This window comes from Oryzias latipes, chromosome 7 (genome assembly GCF_002234675.1).
Source record: "Oryzias latipes chromosome 7, ASM223467v1".
NCBI classification, from domain to species: domain Eukaryota; kingdom Metazoa; phylum Chordata; class Actinopteri; order Beloniformes; family Adrianichthyidae; genus Oryzias; species Oryzias latipes.
Genome location: NC_019865.2, coordinates 33,414,112 through 33,436,098, shown reverse-complemented (window position 1 = coordinate 33,436,098; position 21,987 = coordinate 33,414,112). Strand labels below are relative to the sequence as shown.

At 42.5% G+C, this 21,987-nt stretch overlaps 1 protein-coding gene across 2 annotated transcripts in view; it reads left to right on the top strand.

Annotated features, from left to right (window-relative positions):
- plch2 (phospholipase C eta 2) overlaps nt 1-21,987 on the top strand; it is a 134,308-nt gene that overhangs the window by 46,569 nt on the left and 65,752 nt on the right. The window contains exon 1 of one of the 2 annotated variants that reach the window (XM_011477692.3): nt 19,003-19,328. The exons of the other annotated variant lie outside the window; for it this stretch is intronic. Coding sequence (XP_011475994.1) covers nt 19,286-19,328 — 43 coding nt within the window. The 5' untranslated portion in view covers nt 19,003-19,285. Of the gene's footprint in view, nt 1-19,002; nt 19,329-21,987 lie in introns of those variants that run through there. 2 annotated transcript variants of the gene reach the window in all.

The following is a 21,987-nucleotide window of genomic DNA, read 5'->3' as shown; positions in this document are numbered from 1 at the left end:
TTGCAGTAGGAAAAGTGCATCAGAAACAGAGATATTCCAGCTCAGTTTGCTGCTCTCTGATTTTCTCTGCACATTGGTCTAAGCCAGATCCTGGCATCTTTTCTTAGATGTTAGTTCATCAAAGTCTGGGGTCAGACTCTGAGCCCAGGAAAACTTCAGGACAGAGTGATGGTGTTCATCAGTGAGTCGACTTCTGTGAGGTGTTTTGTTCACCTTCATCATAGATAACAGTTGTTCACATAGATGTTTGCTACCGAACATCGAGAGCATCTGGGCAGCTTAGGTGCGTAATGGAGGGATTGTGTTGGGGAGGAAACATGGAAACTGCCCAGCACAAATAGAGTCATATTTAGATTTGAGCATGTCGTAACACTGGAGCTCAATTAGCTCCATTTGGAGGCTGGTTTCACCTATGGTCATGAGTTATGGGCCATGACCGAAAGAACGAGGTCCCGAATACAAGCGGCTGAAATGAGCTTCCTCCGTAGGGTGGCTGGGCGCTCCCTTAGAGAAAGGCCATAGGGTGAGAAGCTCGGTCACCCGCGGGGAGCTCGGAGTAGAACCGCTTCTCCTCCACATCGAAAGGAGCCAGCTGAGGTGGCTCGGGCATCTAGTCCGGATGCCCCCTGGACGCCTCCCTGGAGAGGTGTTCCGGGCATGTCCCACTGGGCGGAGGCCCCGGGGAAGACCTAGGACACGCTGGTCTCTCGGCTGGCCTGGGAACGCCTCGGGGTCCCCCCAGAGGAGCTGGAGGAAGTGGCTGGGGTGAGGGAAGTCTGGGCATCTCTGCTCAGTCTGCTGCCCCCGCGACCCGGTCCCGGATAAGCGGAGGAAGATGGATGGATGGATGGAGGCTGGTTGGTGCGCTTTTCACGTCGATCACAAACGGATTACTGAGCAGTTCAAAACTCCCTTTCTGAGCCTCAAAGCCGGCAAATCGCCGGGAAAACTCGGTGCTGAGCGCATTAATTCTTTCAGAAAGCTGTGCGCATGGCAGCACGGCAAGAGAAATGAGCTCTGCTATGGTTTGGCAGCACTGAAAATGACCCAAGTTTCCCTGCAGCATCTGAGTCTTCCACAGACACAACTCAGTTTTAAAGGCCCTCACTGCTGTGTTGATGTGGCCCGTCCCTGAAGCTGCATGTTAAGCACCTCGAGATGGCTCACAATGTCAGACAGAAATGCAAGCGCACTCAGAAACTTTTGATCTCTCAGCCTTGTTCCTTCCCTTTGTTTTCCATAAATGACAGATTTCCTCATGTAGCTCAACACATCTGCTTAGTCCTTTTCCACTGTCAGCTCTCATGCACATTTGATATGATCTCGTGGGCCAATTAGAATTACACTGCAGGCCAGTGTGAGTTTGACACAAGTGTTCTACATGGACGGACCAAACATGCACATAACCACGTGCACCTTCGTCCTGCAAGAAGACTTATGAAAACTCCTTATCTGCAGCATAAATCATGCAGGGCACAAAAGTGCAGCATATTATACAACCAGCAACACTTTAGAAACAGAATTTTCTATAAAATGATCTGAAAAACAATGTCGCTTTGAGTGAATAAAGAGTTCCTCGTGACAAAAGGACAGAAACATTTTCCAGAGTTTCTCCCTGCTAATGTTTGAAACATTTCAGTCTAAAATCCAAACTTTCAAAGGTTTATATGGAAACTGAGGGACAAGGTGGTGAACATGGAGATGATGGGAAAACACAGTTGAAATAAACAGGAAAAACATGACAGAATGCCTAAACTACTTACATTTTTAAAAAGAGATGCTTAATCCTGACAACAGAATCTGATATTTGAGCACAAAAGAGACCAAAAGAGGCTGAAATACCTAATCTAATTTTAATGCTGTTTTATAAATGTTTAATGTAAGGAAGACAAACAAGCTGAAGAAAGATAATTGATGCATGCTACTAGTAAAAATACTTTGACAACAACTAAATCTACACCATCTGAGAAAAGCTACAGTCAAAAAAAAGCCTGAAAAAGTTCAATTTAGCTGCTTTATGTCAGAAGTCAGAAACCTGTCTCCCCCTTTGGTCACCAGTGGGAGTTGGTGTGTCTCCAGAGTACTAAAGCACTTCATCTCCCAGCAGCCCCAGTGCACACTTCCTGGATGCCGCACACCTGACTCATTCGCTCAGTCAACCACAATCTACTTCAGCACTGTACTGAGCCTCACTCAGTGAGAAGTATTGCTTGTGTATGGCGTTTCATGGCTGCCATTAATTGAACGAGCACAGATAACTGCACTCTAAAAAGAGTATTTGGGCTGTAGTTTTTACATTGATCTAACTTAATTATTTAGTTTGGTGAAAATAAATCATTTTTTGAGTTTATTCAACTTAAAAATAACACATAGTTGTCTGACATGTTATTTTACTTTCATTTAACTTAATTCAATTAAGTTGGTATGACTTTGGTTGGAAGCTGTCAACGCGTCATGACGTCATAACGTACGGCAGTGCGAGGAATTGTGGGATACCATTTTCTTTGCCTGTCTGGGCCGATTGTAAGTGTGAGTTTTTGTCCATGTGTTTTGTTGTCTAGCTGTTTTACTCTGTTTTAATTAGTAATTTATCCTGTTATGTTTATTTCTTTTTGCACCATGAGTTAGAGTTTGGGAGGGGATGATGACCAACCCCCTTATGCGGAGAGAAGCCTAAAGTCCCATTATTAAAGACTGAGCTCACAACATTTGAGCTCCTGCCCCGTAACGCAAAACATTGCTGGGTCATTCATGTCTTTTATATGGAAATTACAAGGCCTGTTGGCCGAAACTTTAACGTATGTAAAACCATAGTGAAAAAATAAAATAAAAACCAATGCCAAAAATACATTGTATTGAGTAGGAAAAATGTATATTAAGTTAGATAGATGTGTTAATTTGAGTTGTATATACAAAAAAATGTTAGTTAGATCAACTTTAAATGGATTTGGATAGACACAAAAAATTAAGTTGAATAATATTCATACAATTAGGTGTTAATAACTGAAGGGATTCATTTAAGTTGGATAAACTTTTTTCTTTTAGAGTGAACCAAAGAATAGGCTGAAAGAGAAAAAAAAATGAAGATTAAATAAAACATTTTCAGAAATCAAAAATGCCTCCCAGAAAATACACTGAAATCAATATGAATAAAGAAATAAACAATAAAATATGCCACAGTAAAATATTAAGGGTCCCTTAGAGCAAACACAATATTCATAAACTTGTCTCAAATTTTGAAACAGAACATTTCACAAAATCAGGAACCACCGTTGTCATGGAAAGAAAATAAAGCTGTAATTCTTGACTCCAAATGTGCATATTAATTACCGCAACTATATAAAAACGTGGAATTTTCAAAAGATATTTACAAGTGAAAGAGCTTTATATCTGCTGAACTGTTAAATGTCTTTAAGGCTGCTTTCACCACTGCTTGTACAAATGTACATTTTACTGCAGATCGTATGCTGAGACTCTCAGAGGTGCTCAAGCTTTTCCTGCTTATTTTCAATCAGCACAGAAAAGCTTCATTAAACGTAAAATCCTTCATGGAGGTTACTAATGTTGAGGAGAGATTTTTTTTGGTGAGTACGGAGCCCGTGTCCTGACATTAAGATATTAAAATATATCTTGTTCCGACAGATTATTATCTCGTTCGCACAAAATACTATTCCGTTCCCACAATATACTATTCCGTTCCCTCGAAATACTATTCCGTTTCCTCGAAATGATTAACTCGTGCGAACGCAATAATTATGTCGTTCGAACGCAATAATTATTCACGTCATAAGTCATACACGCGGATATGCTCTCTGTACGCCGGCACGGTACGTCATGTTTCCCAGTATGCTCTGCGGCCAATCATTGGTCTTGCTGTTACATCTCGGTTACAGGGACACGGTGATTGGCCAATGATTGGCTGCAAAGCATGTGGGGAAACGTGACGTAGTGCTATTGTTGTTATGCTACGAGCTAAAGGTAAGTGCTTTAGGTGAAGCAGCCAGCTTAATATGATATTTTTCAGATTTTCATCAAAACAATAACAGATCGACCATTCTTGCTTTTATTTTTACCCCGCAGGAAGCGGCTTTTGCAGCAAGATGACGGAGGGCGTACCAGATGACGTAAACGTGAATACGATGGATGCTTCTGTGCTTTTAAAAATAAATAAATCTGTTTTCTAAACATCCTCCGTGTCTTCAATGCAATGTAATGAGACACACACAGACAGAAATGTGAAGGTATCTGCTGTAAATCTAAGACGTAAATTAATAACAGGATAAATGATCGGCTAGTTAGTTAGCATGTAGCCTAATAGCCTTCGAATGTAAAAGCGACTGACTGCTAAAGTTAATAAAAGACAAGTCCTGAATATTATTATTCCTGTTCGACCCTAAACTACAATATCAGCTGTCTGTCAACCGACCAGCCAGTTGCCCAAATGCCGGCATACATCAAAGAGCTCTGCCGCGGCGCTAGTAGTAGCCTAGCAGGAGCTATCGTATGACAAAGCAGCCTAGTTATCATAAATCTTTTGATATTTTTCTTATATTCATTGAGACAGTAATAAAGTGATCATTTTTGTTTTTCATGTTCCTTTTTTGAACGAATGTGGGTCACAGAGACACGGAAGTTACCGCTGAAAGCGGCTTAGTTTTGCCGGCGTACAGAGAGCATATCCGCGTGTATGACTTATGACGTGAATAATTACTGCGTTCGAACGACATAATTATTGCGTTCGCACGAGTTAATCATTTCGAGGGAACGGAATAGTATTTTCAGGGAACGGAATAGTATTTCCTGCGAACGAGATAATAATCTGTGGGAACAAGATATATTTTAATACCTTAATGTCAGGACACGGGCTCCGTAGGTGAGCATTTGGAGTTGAGCAATCTTTTATTTTTCTCAGTTGGTTTATTTCATCGTAGGATTCAAAGCCATGTGTTCTCAGAAGCACGGAAACGATTTCATGCTCTCATGGGAATAGAAAGAACAGTTTGACACTGTGATCCCAATCCACTTACATTTCATTTTCTCCTTAGTAAAAAGTGTGATGGTTCATTCTCATGCCATACACTGACCTTCTCTCTGCAGTCTTTCAGTCGATACTTTCACACGTGCAAAACTGCAGAAGTGATAGAAACCCAACAAGTGCTGAGGCTGTTTTGGTTCTTGTCAGATGTCAGACAATCTCTGGAGGATAAACGTCTGCACGCAGACCATTGATCCTTGTTTCCGCGCTCATTGCTGCACAGCTGATTCATCAGCGGATAACCTACTGCTGGGTGGCACGGCTGCCCAAACACTGAGCCGCTTCGATCCACTGCTGCCTTTCTTTAGCTCCATGTTTCTGTGAAAACAGGAGTCCCTGCCGAGCAGAACTCACCTCATTTCTTTTGTACAAACCAAAAACAGACATCGACACAGCTTTGACTCACTGGTTTGTGTGTGTGTGTAATACTTGATTCATACCTCAAACAATAAAATTTGTGCATAACTGTGTGTACTTGCAATTGTGTACTCCAATATTTTTTTTTTATTTGATTTGAAATGGTTTATTTCAAGCAACCAAATAATAAAAATACACAAAAAACATTAAAATCATGTATATAATTAAAAAATAATACTATATCAGTAAAATAGCATTAAATGATCAAGTATCAAAAGTTAAAATATGTGCAAATGATGTTTCATCATGAAAAATCATGAACCAGTTTTCTATTTTTAGAGCAAGTGAAGTAATATCATTAGAAATCAATCATTTTAATCATCTTCAATAATTGATTAAGCTTTTTTTTATTATTATAATGGGAGGCTGGTTTCTCCCAGGTCTTTTTGTCTGACTGTGGGGCTCTTGGATCCTGCTGTGCTGTCTGTTCCTGGTTCTGGGGTGGGGGGTGGGGGGCCTCCTGCCTTTGCTGGAGCATTCAGTGTGATCAAGGTTCACTCTAAGAAGCACACATTTGTTCAACCCACCTGCTTGTTCAATTTCGCACAAATATGGGCATGGGTTTTGTTTTTACAGCCCTCTACAAGAATATTGAGAGAACTCATTCATGCAATTTATTTTTGACACTCTCATGTTTTGACTTTGTATTATCAACCCCCCCATCTCCCCCACCTTAACCCCTTATCTCCAATCTCTAACATCCCACTCCATCTCTCTCTCTCTCTTCTTTTCTTCCATCGGGTCCAAAATGGAATGCATACAAATATAATTATACATAAAGCCTTGCCTGGAATGCAAAAGGGGTTTAGGAAAATATACCCTTTGTTTGTCTGTGCATTGTTGTGTGTGTGTGTGTGTGTGGGGGGGGGGGGGGGTGTAGTGGGAGAATAGTCGACCTTTGATTGGAATATTGCAGGTTTGATTCCCGCCTTGCCCCCCAATGCGTTGACGTGTCCTTGTGCAAGATAACAAACCCCACGTTGCCTCTGGTGGAAGGTTGGCGCCAGTGTTCAGCAGCGGAGCTGCCATCAGTGTGTGAATGTGACTGTAAAGCGCTTTGGGCCTTCGAGGAAAGTAGAAAAGCATTTTATAAAAATGTCCCATTTACCATGAGTGAAGAGCTTGATACAAGCAGAGGCGCCCAGTTTCAATGTTGAGTCAATAGTGCAGACGCGGTCTGAGGTTCTGTGACACGATTTGGGCAACAGGCCAAAGTTAAAAATCTGAACTCTGGGGAGGTCGTCACATCAACCAATTGAGGACTCAACTGTAGGCACATGATGTTTTCAGTAACAACGGGAGAAAACACATCCAGTTTGGAAGATCGATCTGATAGCTCTCTTGATTTATTTCATTTTCTCAACCCGCTGTTTCCTTTTCGGGGCAGCAGGGTTTCCGGAGCCTGTCTACGGTACACCACAGTCTGTCCCAGGGCCCGTTGAGCTGGAGCGGTTGATCTCACTATGCGGTTCCCGGGAGGCGAGCTGGCGGCCAGACAGAGACCTGCTGCAGGATGGGGAGCCAGCCTGCTCTGACCTCCTGAACTTTAGGTTATCTTTCTTATTTTCATCGGGGCAATAATAAAAAAGGTCTCCTGATTTTATTCTTGTTATTTTTACCCTCTGTGGTTCATGCGGGACAGCAAGCCTTCAAACTCGCTCAGAGAGAGACACAAATGTAGAGATCACATTTGAGACTTTAAGTTTAATTTTAAATTCGTGTGGCCAACAACAAAATCCAGCCTTGGATGCACTTAAAATAGGTGCAACCAATGCAGCAATGTACCATCTTCACCTCTCCTGCATCTCCTTCACGCAGCTTCTGTGCCGTTGTTACGTCACAACAGCTCATTAATCCAAACAGAGCATCTTTGCGACAGTTTGATTGACAGCGATTTCAAAGGAGAAATACTCAGAAATGTGAAAAGGAAATTGATTTCTTATCAATTTCTCTTTTATAGGAAAAATGTCACAATGTAAATGTCAAAAACTTAAAAAACAGGATTTTTTTTCGGAGGGGGACTTTATTCCTTTAAACTGTTAGATTTACATCAGGTGAATAATATTGCATTTATGCTTAATTCAATATTTCAAAAAGTTTAGTTTATATTTTCTGAGCTTATTGAATTTTGCTAACCATGCAAAAATATTAAGGGTTATTCTTCATTTTTGCTTTGACAGCACTGACTTAGATATTGTTTGGGATCAAGTTGGCTTTCTCTTTCTTACTGTCTGAAAGTTTCTAAAGTTATTTTGTTATTTCCAGCTTTAATAAACACAACTGAACTACTTTTAGTTGAGATTTTAATTGAATGTCTTTTGTTTATTTCTATTGGTAGATATTTTTAAACAATATTTAGCATTAGTCATAGCTTTATAAACTATATCAGTAAAAATAATTGTAGCATTCTTTTGTGTTATGTAGCTGAGGGGTTGCTTTTTGACTTTTTATTAAACAGTTTGAGAACTTATCAAATTGTTTGAGCTCTTCTTCCCCGAGTTAACAGAGCTTCAAGATTACTAACGTAACTGAATGGGCAGAACACTGAATAACTGGACAGTTTTGTCCATGACAGCAGGCATCAGAATTCTCGATGACCCCATTCAGGCCCTTTTGGTGTGAAATGGGCCCTGCAGCAGGAGGCAGTTGTGACGCAGAGAACAGCAACATCATCGGTCAGGCAGCAGCTGCACACTAATCTACCAAGAATACATTAGGATCTGGTTGAGGTTTAGTTGCACATCGCGGTCAGGATTTCGTGCCAGTAGAATAGGATGTACAAACATTTTGTGGTTTGCTGCCTCATGAAAGAGGCATGAGGAGAGACAAGGCACAGTGTGCATTATTCATGCAAACACAGCAAGTTGCTGAAAATATTTTAGTGTGCTGTGCCTTTGGCAAAGAGGCCTTCAGCTCCTCTGCAGCAGCTGCAAATGTTCAAAATGCATGTCTATTTATTTCAGATTAACCACGGCTACATTTCTGCTTCGTTATCACGCGTGTCCTCAGAGCTGATGGTCTTCTAAATGTTCTTTGATTTGAGTACTTGTTAAGACTTGTGTGCTAACAATGAGACGTTTTATAGGGCCTATATTATGCTGTTCTAAAGCCTTTTAAATAGAAGCACATCCATGTATGTGATAATATATTCCCTTTGGTACACTAAAGGACACATTCTATTTTAAATAGTAGATATTTTCCTGAGCTCTTTTCCAACCCGGAAGTAAGACCCACTTGTAATCATGGATTGGGAGGGGCTGGGGCTCAGAGCACAGGTTTTCAGAGGAATACTCAGAAATGTGTGAACTAAATAAAAAATAAAACGCTTTGGGATTGTTTTTAGTGAGGAATGAACATTATAATGTGCTCAAGCTCAAAGGTTGATTTTTCCTTAACCAAGGTTGCAGCTTTTTCCCCCTTAGCTCTGATGTTTTAACCGAAGAAAAGATAAACTTCCACTTGGGTAATACTTCAAATGTTGGGCATTCATTTAAAAAGGTCATGTGAGTGGGGTTCTTTTTAAAGTGTCCTCAAACACCAACACTAAAAAAGGAGGTCATTACAGGTCAGGACAGTGAGAGAAAAACCAACTCAACCTAGGTTTTCTACTTTAACTTTTTGGACACTGACCTTTTGCAGGTTTTTCTATCATTCCTATCCAGAAGTAATAGGTTACCAGTTTCTGAGGCAGCTCTCTCAGGTCGATGGAGCACTGGGGCGAGTGCATGGAAAGGAAAGCAGATCAGGCGTGTCTGCTGCTATTGTGCTTATAGGACCTGCAGCAGCATATCTAGAGTTTTTTCTGAGGGGGGGGGCAGTTATTAACACAGGTCTGGGAAAAGGAGGCACATGTAAATGACCCAGAACTTATTTAAATCATAAACGTTAGTGGTTCTCATCTCGTAATTGATCTCATCACTTAAAGGTAAATCAAAACAAGCCACAGCAAACCCTCTTCATGCCTCATTATTAATATTATTATTTAAAAAGGCTTTCACCGTCATTGTGATGAGGTTTCAACCACGACAGGGCAGCTTTTACGATTCTCCATTGAAGGAGCAAAACGTTCAGTTTAATCACAAGTTGTGATTCACATTAAACAGTGTACTTAGCTTTTAACAATATTTACATTATGTGACAGAATTTTTACAGTTACACTGGCTAAAAAATAACGGTCTTTAAAAAACAAAACAACCATGAACAAGTAACAGTTTGTTTTTGGCAATTAATTATTTTCATTTATTTATTTGTTCCTTTCATGAAAATGATGGAATGTTTGTTTTACAATATTGAACATTTTCATGATTGAAAGGAGCAGAATAGAATACATTCTTAAAACTGTCTGCTCCCTTTTACACATTGCATCATATTTACATTTCTCACACCATCACCTGAACTCAGATTTCACCAAATACAGTTAAAAACACAGTAAATACATTCCTAACATTTAGTACATACATTGCAATTCCATTAAAGGCAATTAAAAGTTAAAAACATTTTATAGAATATGGATTTCTGTCTAATTGGTTTCTGATTAAATGTAAAATTATTCTCCTCAAAGCCATGAAAGCAGGTGTGATGAAATAAGAAAATACTTGAAATCTAATAGGATCGGAGACTTAACAACCATGACAGGGATCTATCATCTACGCTCACAAACATACTGTAATTTAAGGAGATACTCTATTGTGGCTACATTATTTGAGTCCTGTTGATGAAATATCAACTGCCAGTAGGAGAAATGTTTCCATAACTTTTGTTCAGGCTGCTATGCTAATACTGACATCAAATTTTCATCTGCAACCAAATCAGCAAATAAAGTTATTTCATAAGTTCTTAAATCCTGTAATACTGTTTGTTGTTTCAAATATTTGTCCTCTGATGTCACTCACCGCGTGAAGATTGCTCCTTCTGTAAACACGTGTCTCCATTCTTTATAGTGTGGGACTGATGGTTTGTTCTTTCCTGTTGTTCTCTCTCTGGTAGTCCTCTGTTATCCTATTTTATGTAAATAAACCATAAAAGTAAATATTTTGATTGTTTCTTGTTAGTCTGGGTTAGGCGGAGTTACTTCCAGCACATATGGCGGCGCCCGTGAGCAGACAACTTAGGTTTCAAGTGTGGGGGGGGGGGGTGTAGAAGTCAATGGGTGACGTCAGAGATGATCCGTCCAGTAATAAGTAATAAATACAGTACAGACCAAATGTTTGGACACACCTTCTCATTCAAAGAGTTTTCTTGATTTTCATGACCATGAAAATTGTAGATTCACACTGAAGGCATTAAAACTGTGAATTAACACGTGGAATTATATGCATAAAAAAAAGTGTGAAACAACTGAAAATATGTCATATTGTAGGTTCTTCATAGTAGCCACCTTTTGCTTTGATAACTGCTTTGCACACTCTTGGTATTCTCTTGATAAGCTTCTAGAGGTAGTCACCTGAAATGGTCTTCCAACAGTCTTGAAGGAGTTCCCAGAGATGCTCAGCCCTTGTTGGCCCTTTTGCCTTCACTCTGCGGTCCAGCTCACCCCAAACCATCTCCATTGGGTTCAGGTGACTGTGGAGGTCAGGGGCCTCATTTCTAAAGGTTGCGTACGCACAAAAGAAGGCGTACGCCACTCTCTACGCAATAATTGATATTTATAAAAAGCAAACTTGACGGGAAAATGTGCGGTCCTTCACGCAAGCTCTGACCCAGGCGTACGCACAAAAACGGGTGAAATGAGAAACAGCGACACTTCGGCAGATGGAAGAAACACGTGAAAGTGAAAATGACAATACTGCCTCTCAGAAATAACATGACTTCACAAAGCAAGTCTTACAATTAACAGCCTACACGAACACCCGTTTAATCGATCAGCAGTGAAACAAACAAAAAAAAATCAAACGAAAATTACAACAGAAATTCAAATGAACACTTATTTGCAGAAAGAAAAGTGAAATATGTTCTGCAATATTGGCATGTTGTGCAATTCATCCTCATAAATAATATAGTTAACAGAACAAAATAATGTACAAAACTGATATTCCCGTCAATGTGTCCGTCTGGCGGAGCAGATATAGGTGCAATTAGAAAGATAGATAGATGTATTAATTGTCCACTGGGGAAAGTTGTTTTCATATTAAAACATTTCTTAATAAGCTATGGAATTATGGTATTCATGCATATGCCTTCAGTTTGTTTTATTTTTGATAAACAATGTATGGCGTATGTCTCAACCATTCAGAAAGCAACAAGAAATTACATTTGCGCTGATCAATTTCCCTTTTCCACGTAGATTATTACCGACATCTGTAGCTTGTCAGATAATCTAGCCACAGGGGTTGCAAGCCAGTTACTTCTGTGCCGGTCCCAAGCCCGGATAAATAGAGAGGGTTGCGTCAGGAAGGGCATCTGGCGTAAAAATTGCCAAAATAACCATGTGTATCATCCACAACACTTTAGACATACCGGATCGGTCGAGGCCCGGGTTAACAACGACCGCCACCGATGCTGTTAACCTACAGGGTGTCGGTGGAAATTTGACTACTGTTGGTCGAAGAAAGAGGGGAGGCAGAAGGGTCCGTGGCCAGAGAGAGAAGGGAAAAGGCAGGAACATAGGTTTGAGAATAGGGACTCTTAACGTTGGTACAATGACAGGGAAAGGCAGAGAGCTGGCAGACATGATGGAGAGAAGGAAGGTAGATGTACTGTGTGTGCAGGAGACAAGGTGGAAGGGCAGCAAGGCACGTAGTATTGGAGGAGGATACAAACTGTTCTATCATGGTGTTGATAGGAAGGGAAACGGGGTAGGAGTGATTCTGAAGGGGGAGTTTGTAAACAGTGGATGATGAGCATAAAGTTAGAAATTGAAGGGGTGATGGTGAATGTAGTCAGTGGGTATGCGCCACAGGTTGGCTGTGAGTTAGAAGTGAAGGAGAGATTCTGGAGTGAGTTGGATGAGGTCATACAGAGTTTCCCCAGAGGAGAGAGAGTTGTTATTGGAGCAGACTTTAATGGGCATGTTGGTGAGGGCAACAGAGGTGATGAGGAGGTGATGGCCAGGTTTGGTGTGAAGGAAAGGAATCTGGAGGGACAGATGGTGGTGGACTTTGCGAAGAGGATGGAAATGGCTGTAGTCAACACTTACTTCCAGAAGAGAGAGGAACATAGAGTGTCATACAGAAGTGGAGGTAGGAGTACTCAGGTGGACTACTTCCTATGCAGACGAGGTCATTTGAGAGAGGTTATTGACTGCAAAGTGGTGGTAGGAGAGAGTGTAGCCAGACAGCACCGCATGGTGGTGTGTAAGATGACTCTGGAGGTCAGGAAGAAAAAGAGAGGGAAAACAGAAAAGAAAACCAAGTGGTGGAAGCTGCAGAATGAAGAAACTTGTGAGGAATTTAGGCAGAAGTTGAGACAGGTCCTGGGTGGTCAGGATGAGCTTCCAGATGACTGGGAAACTACAGCAGAGATTATCAGGGAAACAGGTAGGAAGATGCTAGGTGTGTCATCTGGAAAGAGGAAAGACGGTAAAGAGACTTGGTGGTGGAATGAGGAAGTACAGGAATGCGTCCAGAGGAAGAGGTTGGCTAAAAAGAAGTGGGATGTAGAAAGGACTGAGGAAGGTAGACAGGAGTACAAGGAAGCGCAGCGTAGAGTGAAGAGAGAGGTGGCAAAGGCCAAACAGAAAGCTTACGATGAGCTATATGACAGGTTAGACACAAAGGAAGGAGAGAAGGACTTGTACAGGCTAGCAAGACAGAGAGACAGAGATGGGAAGGACGTGCAACAGATAAGGGTGATTAAGGACAGAGATGGAAAGGTGCTAACAACCCAGGAGAGTGTACAGAAAAGATGGAAGGAGTATTTTGAGGAGCTGATGAACGAGGAAAATGACAGGGAAAGAAGGGATGAAGATGTGGTTGTTGTGGAGCAGGAAGTAGCAGAGATTGGAAAGGATGAGGTTAGGAAGGCTCTGAAAAGGATGAAGAGCGGAAAGGCCGTTGGTCCTGATGACGTACCTGTGGAGGTATGGAAGTGCTTAGGAGAGACAGCAGTGGAATTTCTAACGAGTTTGTTCAATAGGATTCTAGAGAGTGAGAAGATGCCTGAGGAATGGAGGAGAAGCGTTCTGGTCCCGATCTTTAAGAACAAGGGTGACACGCAGAACTGCAGCAACTATGAATAAAGTTGATGAGCCACACAATGAAGCTGTGGGAAAGAGTAGTGGAAGCCAGGCTTAGGAAGAAGGTGGAGATTTGTGAGTAGCAGTATGGTTTCATGCCCCGTAAGAGCACCACTGATGCCATTTTTGCTTTGAGAATGTTGATGGAAAAGTACAGAGATGGTCAGAAGGAGCTGCATTGTGTGTTCGTAGATTTAGAGAAGGCGTATGACAGGGTGCCGAGGGAGGAGCTGTGGTACTGTATGAGGTCGTCTGGAGTGGCAGAGAAGTATGTCAGAGTAGTTCAGGACATGTATGAGAGAAGCATGACGGTGGTGAGATGTGCTGTAGGTCAGACAGAGGAGTTCAAGGTGGAGGTGGGACTACACCAAGGATCAGCTTTGAGTCCCTTTTTTGTTTGCTATGCTGATGGACAGGCTGACAGACGAGGTAAGACAGGAATCTCCCTGGACAATGATGTTTGCGGATGACATTGTAATTTGCAGTGAGAGTAGAGAGCAGGTGGAGGAACAGCTAGAGAGGTGGAGGTTTGCTCTGGAAAGAAGAGGCATGAAGGTCAGTCGTAGTAAGACAGAATACATGTGTCTGAACGAGAGGGATCAAGGTAGAAGCGTTAGGTTACAGGGGGCTGAGGTGAAGAAGGTGCAGGAGTTTAAGTACTTGGGGTCAACAGTTCAGTGGGATGGGGAGTGTGGAAAAGAGGTGAAGAGGCGAGTGCAGGCAGGTTGGAGCGGGTGGAGGAAAGTGTCAGGAGTGTTGTGTGACAGAAGAGTGTCAGCAAGACTCAAAGGAAAGGTGTACAAGACTGTGGTGAGACCAGCTCTGCTCTATGGGTTAGAGACGGTAGCAGTGAGACAGAGACAAGAGGCTGAGATGGAGGTAGCGGAGATGAAGATGTTGAGGTTCTCCTTAGGAGTGACCAGGTTAGACAGGATAAGGAACGAGTACATCAGAGGGACGGCACATGTTGCCTGTGTTAGCGACAAAGTCAGAGAAGCCAGACTGAGATGGTTTGGACATGTTCAGAGGAGGGATAGTGGATATATTGGTAGAAGGATGTTGGAGATGGAACTGCCTGGCCCGAGGGCAAGAGGACGGCCAAAGAGGAGATATATGGATGTCTTAACAGAGGACATGAAGTTGGCTAATGTTAGTGTAGAAGATGTCCATGATAGAGTGAAGTGGAAAACGATGATTTGCTGTGGCGACCCTTGATGGGAAAAGCCGAAAGAGAAAGAAGAAGAAGAAGATCTGTAGCTTGTCAGATGTAATTAAATGGATGGAAATAAAATGCCCCATCACAATGCGTAATGACGCACAATGGCTGATCTTGAGCTCTTAGAAGATGTGGCAAATGGAAGAATTCGGAGTGAACGCATCTTTAAACAGCAAGAAGACTTGCTGGCAAACGAGGACGAGTGGCTTATGAGCCGGTTCCGACTTCCTCGAGCCGTCCTGTTGGACCTCTGTGGGCTTTTGGGGGGGTGTCACCCGGTGCATCTGGCGCGTCCGCGTCCCCCTGCGCCTCAGTCACCACTCCACTTAATAGGGATTCCCCAATTCTTGCCGCCAGTCTCTCATCAAGAGGGGTCAGCTCTTTTCCACCTCGCCAATGATAAATTCTATTTCACATTGAGTGAAGTTACGTTTTTTTCATTTTCTCTCTGTGTTTGCCATGGTTTTGCAATCAATGAATATTCATTTGTGGGCGTTTCGCGGACTATTTATGGGCAACTATAGCAACAAAAGCTGCGCTGCATTTAGAATTGGTTGTGACTTATTAATGGAAAGATGCGTAGGATGTGCGTGCGCACGGTTTTATAAATCCGAATATTTCTGTGCGTACGAACGTCCTATGTTTTATCCGTACGCCACTTCTGACGCAAATCCTACGCAAAGTTTTATAAATGAGGCCCCAGGTCATCTGGTGCAGCCCCCCATCACTCTCCTTCCAGGTCAAATAGCCCTTCCACAGCCTGGAGGTGTGTTTGGGGTCATTGTCCTGTTGAAAAATAAATGATGGTCCGTTGGCCAGTATGCCTTCAATTTGGAATAAATCCCCAACAGTGTCACCAGCAAAGCACCCCCACACCATCACACCTCCTCTTCCATGCTTCACGGTGGGAACCAGGCATGTAGAGTCCATCCGTTCACCTTTTCTGCGTCTCACAAAGACACGGTGGTTGGAACCAAAAATCTCATATTTGGACTCATCAGACCAAATCACCGATTTCCACTGGTCTGATGTCAATTCCTTGTGTTCTTTAGCCCAAACAAGTCTCTTCTGCTTGTTGCCTTTCTTTAGCAGTGGTTTCCTAGCAGATATTCTAGCATGAAGCCCTGATTCACACAGTCTCCTTTTAACAGTTGTTGTAAAGATTTGTCAAGAGAATACCAAGAGTGTGTAAAGCAGTAATCAAAGCAAAAGGTGGCTACTATGCAGAACCTACAATATGACATATTTTCAGTTGTTTTGTTATGTATATAATTCCACATGTGTTCATTCACAGTTTTAATGCCTTTGGTGTGAATCTACAATTTTCATTGTCATGAAAATAAAAAAAACTCTTTGAATGAGAAGGTGTGTCCAAACGTTTGGTCTGTACTTTATGTCTTTGTGTTTGACATGTAATGCCAAACCAAGTTGCAGTGTCTCAGCTTGGGGGGGCACTGAAGGTGGCACGTCTAAACTGCCCCCCCCCCCACTGGACACGCCCCTGGGCACCTGCAAAGCCGAGCAGAAGCCAGCACAGCTTGTCCACTTTTTAGACATGAGGAAGCTTGATCATTTGAGGTTCTTTATAAAAACTAAGTGATCATTTGATATTTTATACTTTTACTATTTTAACTTGATTTTGTTTAAGTTAAACTATCAAAATGTAGTCAAAATATTTAAACTATATGTTTAACATGTTATTAGACATCGAAAATGTTTTGGTCTAAAATATAGTTAAAAAAATGTTTTTTTGGATTGAAACAACAGCCCTTCTAGAGCGTCTTATATCCACATTTGATCCTACAGAAAGTGAAGCAGCTAACCACAAATCTAGAAAAGAAGTTAATTTTGTTGCAAAATATTCATTTCATTCCATTTCATGTTCACAAGCACCACTTACAGTGATTTGAATGGATTTTGATCTACTTTGCTTCCCGTCTGATCAATGGAACTGGGGCTTGAGAACATGGGCTTCCTGTCCATGTCACAAAAGACCCTTACAAAACCCCACACTAAATATGCTACTGTCCGTGATAATGTGGAGATCTACAGGCTCATCACTTTTATCAAACGCAGAAGAGCTCGGTCCTGGCAGCTTTGTGTCAGTTTAATTGTTGGATGCAGCATGGCACACACCCCTGCATGTGTCTTTGACAAAGACTGTTCCTGTTCAATCCCTAGAGCACATCTGTAACCCTTGTGCTATCCTAGGCACTTTAACATTGGGAGTTGGGTCATCTAGACCCACTAGACAGTGCCCTGAACCTTTTTTCTTCAATGGTTTGTGATCTTCACTGGTGTCCATGGATTACATGAAATCTTTCCACCTTTATCCACCTTTGCCATGGTAGGGAGAACACGTCAATGGAAGGGGGGGGGGTCATCTAACATAGCACAAGGGTTATGGTGCAAAGCTTGAATGTGTTCTAGTGAAGTGGGGCAGTTCACTGTCATATTTCAACCTTCATCTCTTCCTTGTGGTGCATTTGGCCTTGTTCCATTTTTAACATTTGTAAAAATAAAAGTTGTCTTTTTTTCTCATAGTTGTACCAAAAATGACTGCAGTTAAAATGTCAAACTAAGGACCTTCCAAGGATTGATAGAAAGTCACTCACTGCCTGCTGGGCTTTCTGGGCCTCATTGAACTTGCAGGTGAGCCCTTGTGAGGTTCACTACAGTGTGAGCAGAGTGAGTGGAGGACCAGAGTCAGAACCCGAGTGTTTGCAATGGAAGGAAGCAGATCAGACGGAGTGTGTTCATGTGTGGGTGTGCATGTTTTCACAGTACTACATGCAAAGCTACGCTCACACAGGGCATGTTCAAGAACGTTTTTGAATGCATGTTTAGCACATGGTACTCACACTGGACTGTCGCTGCCCGATAGCACATGTCCACCACATACAGCTGGAGGAAGCATGATGCAAAATGTTAAAGCGATGCAAATCTTGCTCCAGGATTTTTCTTTCACAGTTCTATTGTGATTTAATATGAAAGACTTGGAAGTCCAGTTGGACACAAACCCAAATTATTAATTTCTCCTCTGAGGTCCAACAGTTGGCACTTTCATATATTTAAAAGGACACTACTCATAAGTCACTACCAAATCTGAGTCCCTGATTAGTGAAAGTTCAATTTAAGTTCTGTCAAAGCTAAGTTCTGCTTAACTTTGGGTGTCCGTTCAAGGGCCGTACGTTTTGTATGTAGATCCCAAAAATTGTTGAAGAAACCTGCGAAGCTCCACGTGAACAGAAAAGTTTGAACGCAGAAACCTGAAATGTCCATCCACGAGTTTCCAGAGACCTTTCACTGAATGCGCGTTGGTGTGAATGTAGCTTGAGGGTCTTACTGCAGTATGTGAATTTTTGGAAAATGTAAGAATGTCTGCAGGAGGATGTGAGAGAATAACATCATTTATGAGCTCTCCTTATTTTGGGCTTCATGCACTAGACCCAGGATGATTTCTTGGTGACCTTTTTGTAGGTCTTCTCAGGGATTCTGATGATCAGATCTTCTGTTTTTCCTCTTTTCTCTGCCTACTCAGTCACTCTGCTCTCATCAGTAAACATGAAACACTGTGGGATAAACTGGACCTCAGGAGAACATCGTGTCCAGTTCTGGAGCTCCTCTAAGCACTTTCTATTTTCTCCATTTACATCAAGATTTTTTGGAAAAGATTTCCTCATCAGGATGGGAACTGTTCCCTCTTCTCAGTTTTTCCGACTTGTTCCATCTTTCAGCAAATATAATTCACAAAAACTGCACACAGTTCCTCCTCCTCCCCTCTCTTTGTCATCACAGGTTGGTAATGAAGTTCCTCGGTGGGCTCTTGGACCAGAGGGATAAAGATTAGCCATGTCTTCAGTGGGATGTGGGGGTTTGGCTGGGTTTTTGTAGGTCTGTGGACTCCCTGCTGGGGAAGAGGCGGCAAATAAAACCATCACGCCTCCTCCTGCATTGCTCTCCTCCTTTCTCTCCTCTTTCTTTAGCACTCCTCCCTCTTCCTCCTCCGTCCCTCCTTCAGTGCCACTGCTCTATCAGGTGATGGGTGTTAGGAGGAGAGCTCCTCTCACAGAAGGGCTGTGAGTGGCTGACTGCACTAAGCAAACTGCCCCCCCCCCCTCCACCCCACCCCCCGCACACAACCCTCCAGCCTTTGCGGAAGAAAAGGAAGAAGAGTAGAAGATCACACCGTTGTCTCAGCTTCCTCCGAATCGGCACACAGGGATGAGCTTTTCCTGAAACGGATGAGCAGATGAAGAGTTTCCAAGACAGGTGGAGTAGAAAAGGGGGGGTTGCTTTCCTGTCGCACCTCAAATGATGAATCTCGGAGAGGAGGGCATGCCTGTGACAGTAGCAGCTTTCCAGATGGCAGTTGGGATAAATCCCACCGCTCCATCCCTGTTATAGGAACACATGGAGCTCTGTCTCTTTTTGGAAAACCTCCATGGATGATCCTGGGAATATTCGCACCTTAAGCCGAGAGAAAGGTAAGAGAGCGGTTTGTTGGTATGCACCCCTGCTCAGGTGCAGGAAGTCCTGCTCCAGTTCAGGCTGACTTTAGCCCCTCATCCTTTTCTTTGCTCCTCAAGATGCTCTCCAAACATCTGCAGCTCCCCCTGTCACTCTTCAGAAGCATTTCCATCAGGACGGCACGCCTAAAGGGTGGGGGGAACCGGACAAATTATGTAACCTATCCCAAAGCATGAGAACTCCCCCCACCCACAGAATGGGGGTGGGATTCTTTCTCTCTGGGACAGTCCTGTAGAGTGAGTGGGAGTGGTGATTTGTGCCCCCCCCGGTTTGGGTTTTTCTCACGCATGGTTCTCTTTAGAGAGAAGATGGTCATTTGGGGGCGCTATCGTCTCTGAAAGCTCTGAGCAGGACGGGGAAAGGCAGGTAGATGAAAAGCGGCTCGTCCTCTGACCTGCAAGCAAACCCAAAACTTTTCCTGTTGAATACAATAACACTAATTTATGGTCCTTTAAATGTACTAAAATATTGCGAATACAGATAAATAATGTAAATACTTAACATTCTAATGAAGACAGACTCCGGCTGAGGCCGCAGCCTCAACACGGAAGCGTGTGCACGCTGGCCTGAACAAGGACCCTGGTGTAAACAGGTTGTGAATCTTCCTCAGGTACATCTCTTGGAGAAAATGCACTTCTTTTCTCATCTTCTTCTCCTCTACTAGTTTCAGCTTGCACATCTTCATCCTCACTTGCAATCTTCCCCCTGAACGATCTGCCATGCATTGTTCTTTTTTCAATGACTTTTTCAAATCTAAATAACTTTTTGCTGCATGTTTCACTTCTAGTGTTGCTGAGACACGAGGAAAATAAGGAGCTCATTAATGTGGTCTGCAGTCTGAATCAGATCAGATCTATGTGAGAGTATGCTACGATCAGAATGCATCGCGCATCGTAACCTCCATCTGCTCCCATGTTAAATGGAGAGGGGGGTGTCAGGTTTCCTGCCTTAAATGTTTCTGTGCCTGCATCCATCAAGCCCGGTCAATGTCACGGCCCCAGGAACATATACCCCACTGTGATTGGTCTGTTCATCAGCTCCACACACAACACTGTAGAAGTACTTTTCATACAAAACTTGCGGTTCGCGCCAACATCAAACTTTCGTATTAAGCTGGGGGCTGCAAAATATCATGGCCCCCGGGCCTCCAGTTGAAGACCCATGTTCTAAATGATGTCTTTCAGGGCTGCATTAAAACAAAACTAAACTTGTAATCCTTTCTGATATACAGTATGTTTTCACCTTCTCCTTTAAATGAATGGGAAGCTGTGTCCAAACCTTTGGTCTGTACTGTATCTTGTGGTATTACCCCTTTTTCTCCTATCTATGCTCTCTGGAAGGCCACTGTAGCTCCTCTAGAGATTTGTAAAGCTCAGCTGTGCATTTGGAGAAGTTTAAATGAAAATAATGGCTTTTTTAATTTTATTAGTGTAAATCTCGGGTGGACTTTACACGGTGAGCAGCAGGAGGTGCTGCTGTTGTCCTGGTTTACTTTGGGTCAGAACAACATTTTTTTGTAAACATTTCACTTGTTTGTTTCTGTGTGGCTCCACTGTCTTTCAAACCTGACCTGATGTCTTGTGGTGGGTGACAAACTGTCCAAAAATACTCTTCTTTACCTTCTCAGACTTTCATACAGCTTGCTGCTTACTGAGGCGGCGCATAGCACCTTGATTGGCTGCAATAATCACATGACTCACTGCAAAATAATATTTTTACAATCTCAAGCTGAAGTTTATGATTGAAATTTGGAAGATAAAGCAAAAAGTGGGGTTTTGTGCTAGCATAGCGCAATCATTATTCCCAAGAAATGATCCACCTGAGAGAATCTGGTTTCCATTTATTACTAACAGGGGTCTGCGTTCACACTGAAGTGAACCGCAAGTAAACAGAAACCCTCGTTCTCTAGAAGACCAGAATTCCACCAGAGTTTAGGTGACTTTTTATTCCTGCCAAACCAAGAGGACCATCAGAGAAAACCAGCTTTACACCAGATCAAGTCAGGTCTTCCAGAGTGGGTCTTCCCTCATAGATAGAGATATCAAATTGTGGACTGAAGGTGGAGGGATCATCTCTGTGTGTTTAAAAGTAAGTCGTGTCTCTACAGTATTTCACCTTGGAAACCTGCAGTCCTGGCGCAGAGCTTGTCTCGGGGGCTTGAACTAATTCTCTAAGCTCTGCAGTCACGTGTCTAACAGGTCTTGGTGAATCATTTGATGTCTCACTGAGGTTTCCAGAACATTTTTGGGGATCTCAGCTCTTAATTTCCCTAAAAATATGACAAAAGAAATGGAAAGCTAAATGGTCCCTGAATCTCACTGATGTCTCCAACTGTTGCAGTTTAGCTTTTGAGAGTCATATGAGAACTCTGAGGTCATCTATGAAACTAAACTGTGATTTACTTGAGACAAAAACGAGCATCTGACCTTTGCGGTTTGCTAATGTCACACCAGGTGAAAGCTTCTGCTCACCTGCTGAGCTGCTCTGAATCCAGTCTGTTTTGGCTTTGTGCTTCAGCTCAGAAGCTTAAGAGTTGCTGTGTGGTTCTTAATGAATCCCTGGTTTCTCCATCACACCTCACCCTTCTCTGTCTCAGTGGTACGAAGCCCTTTGAGA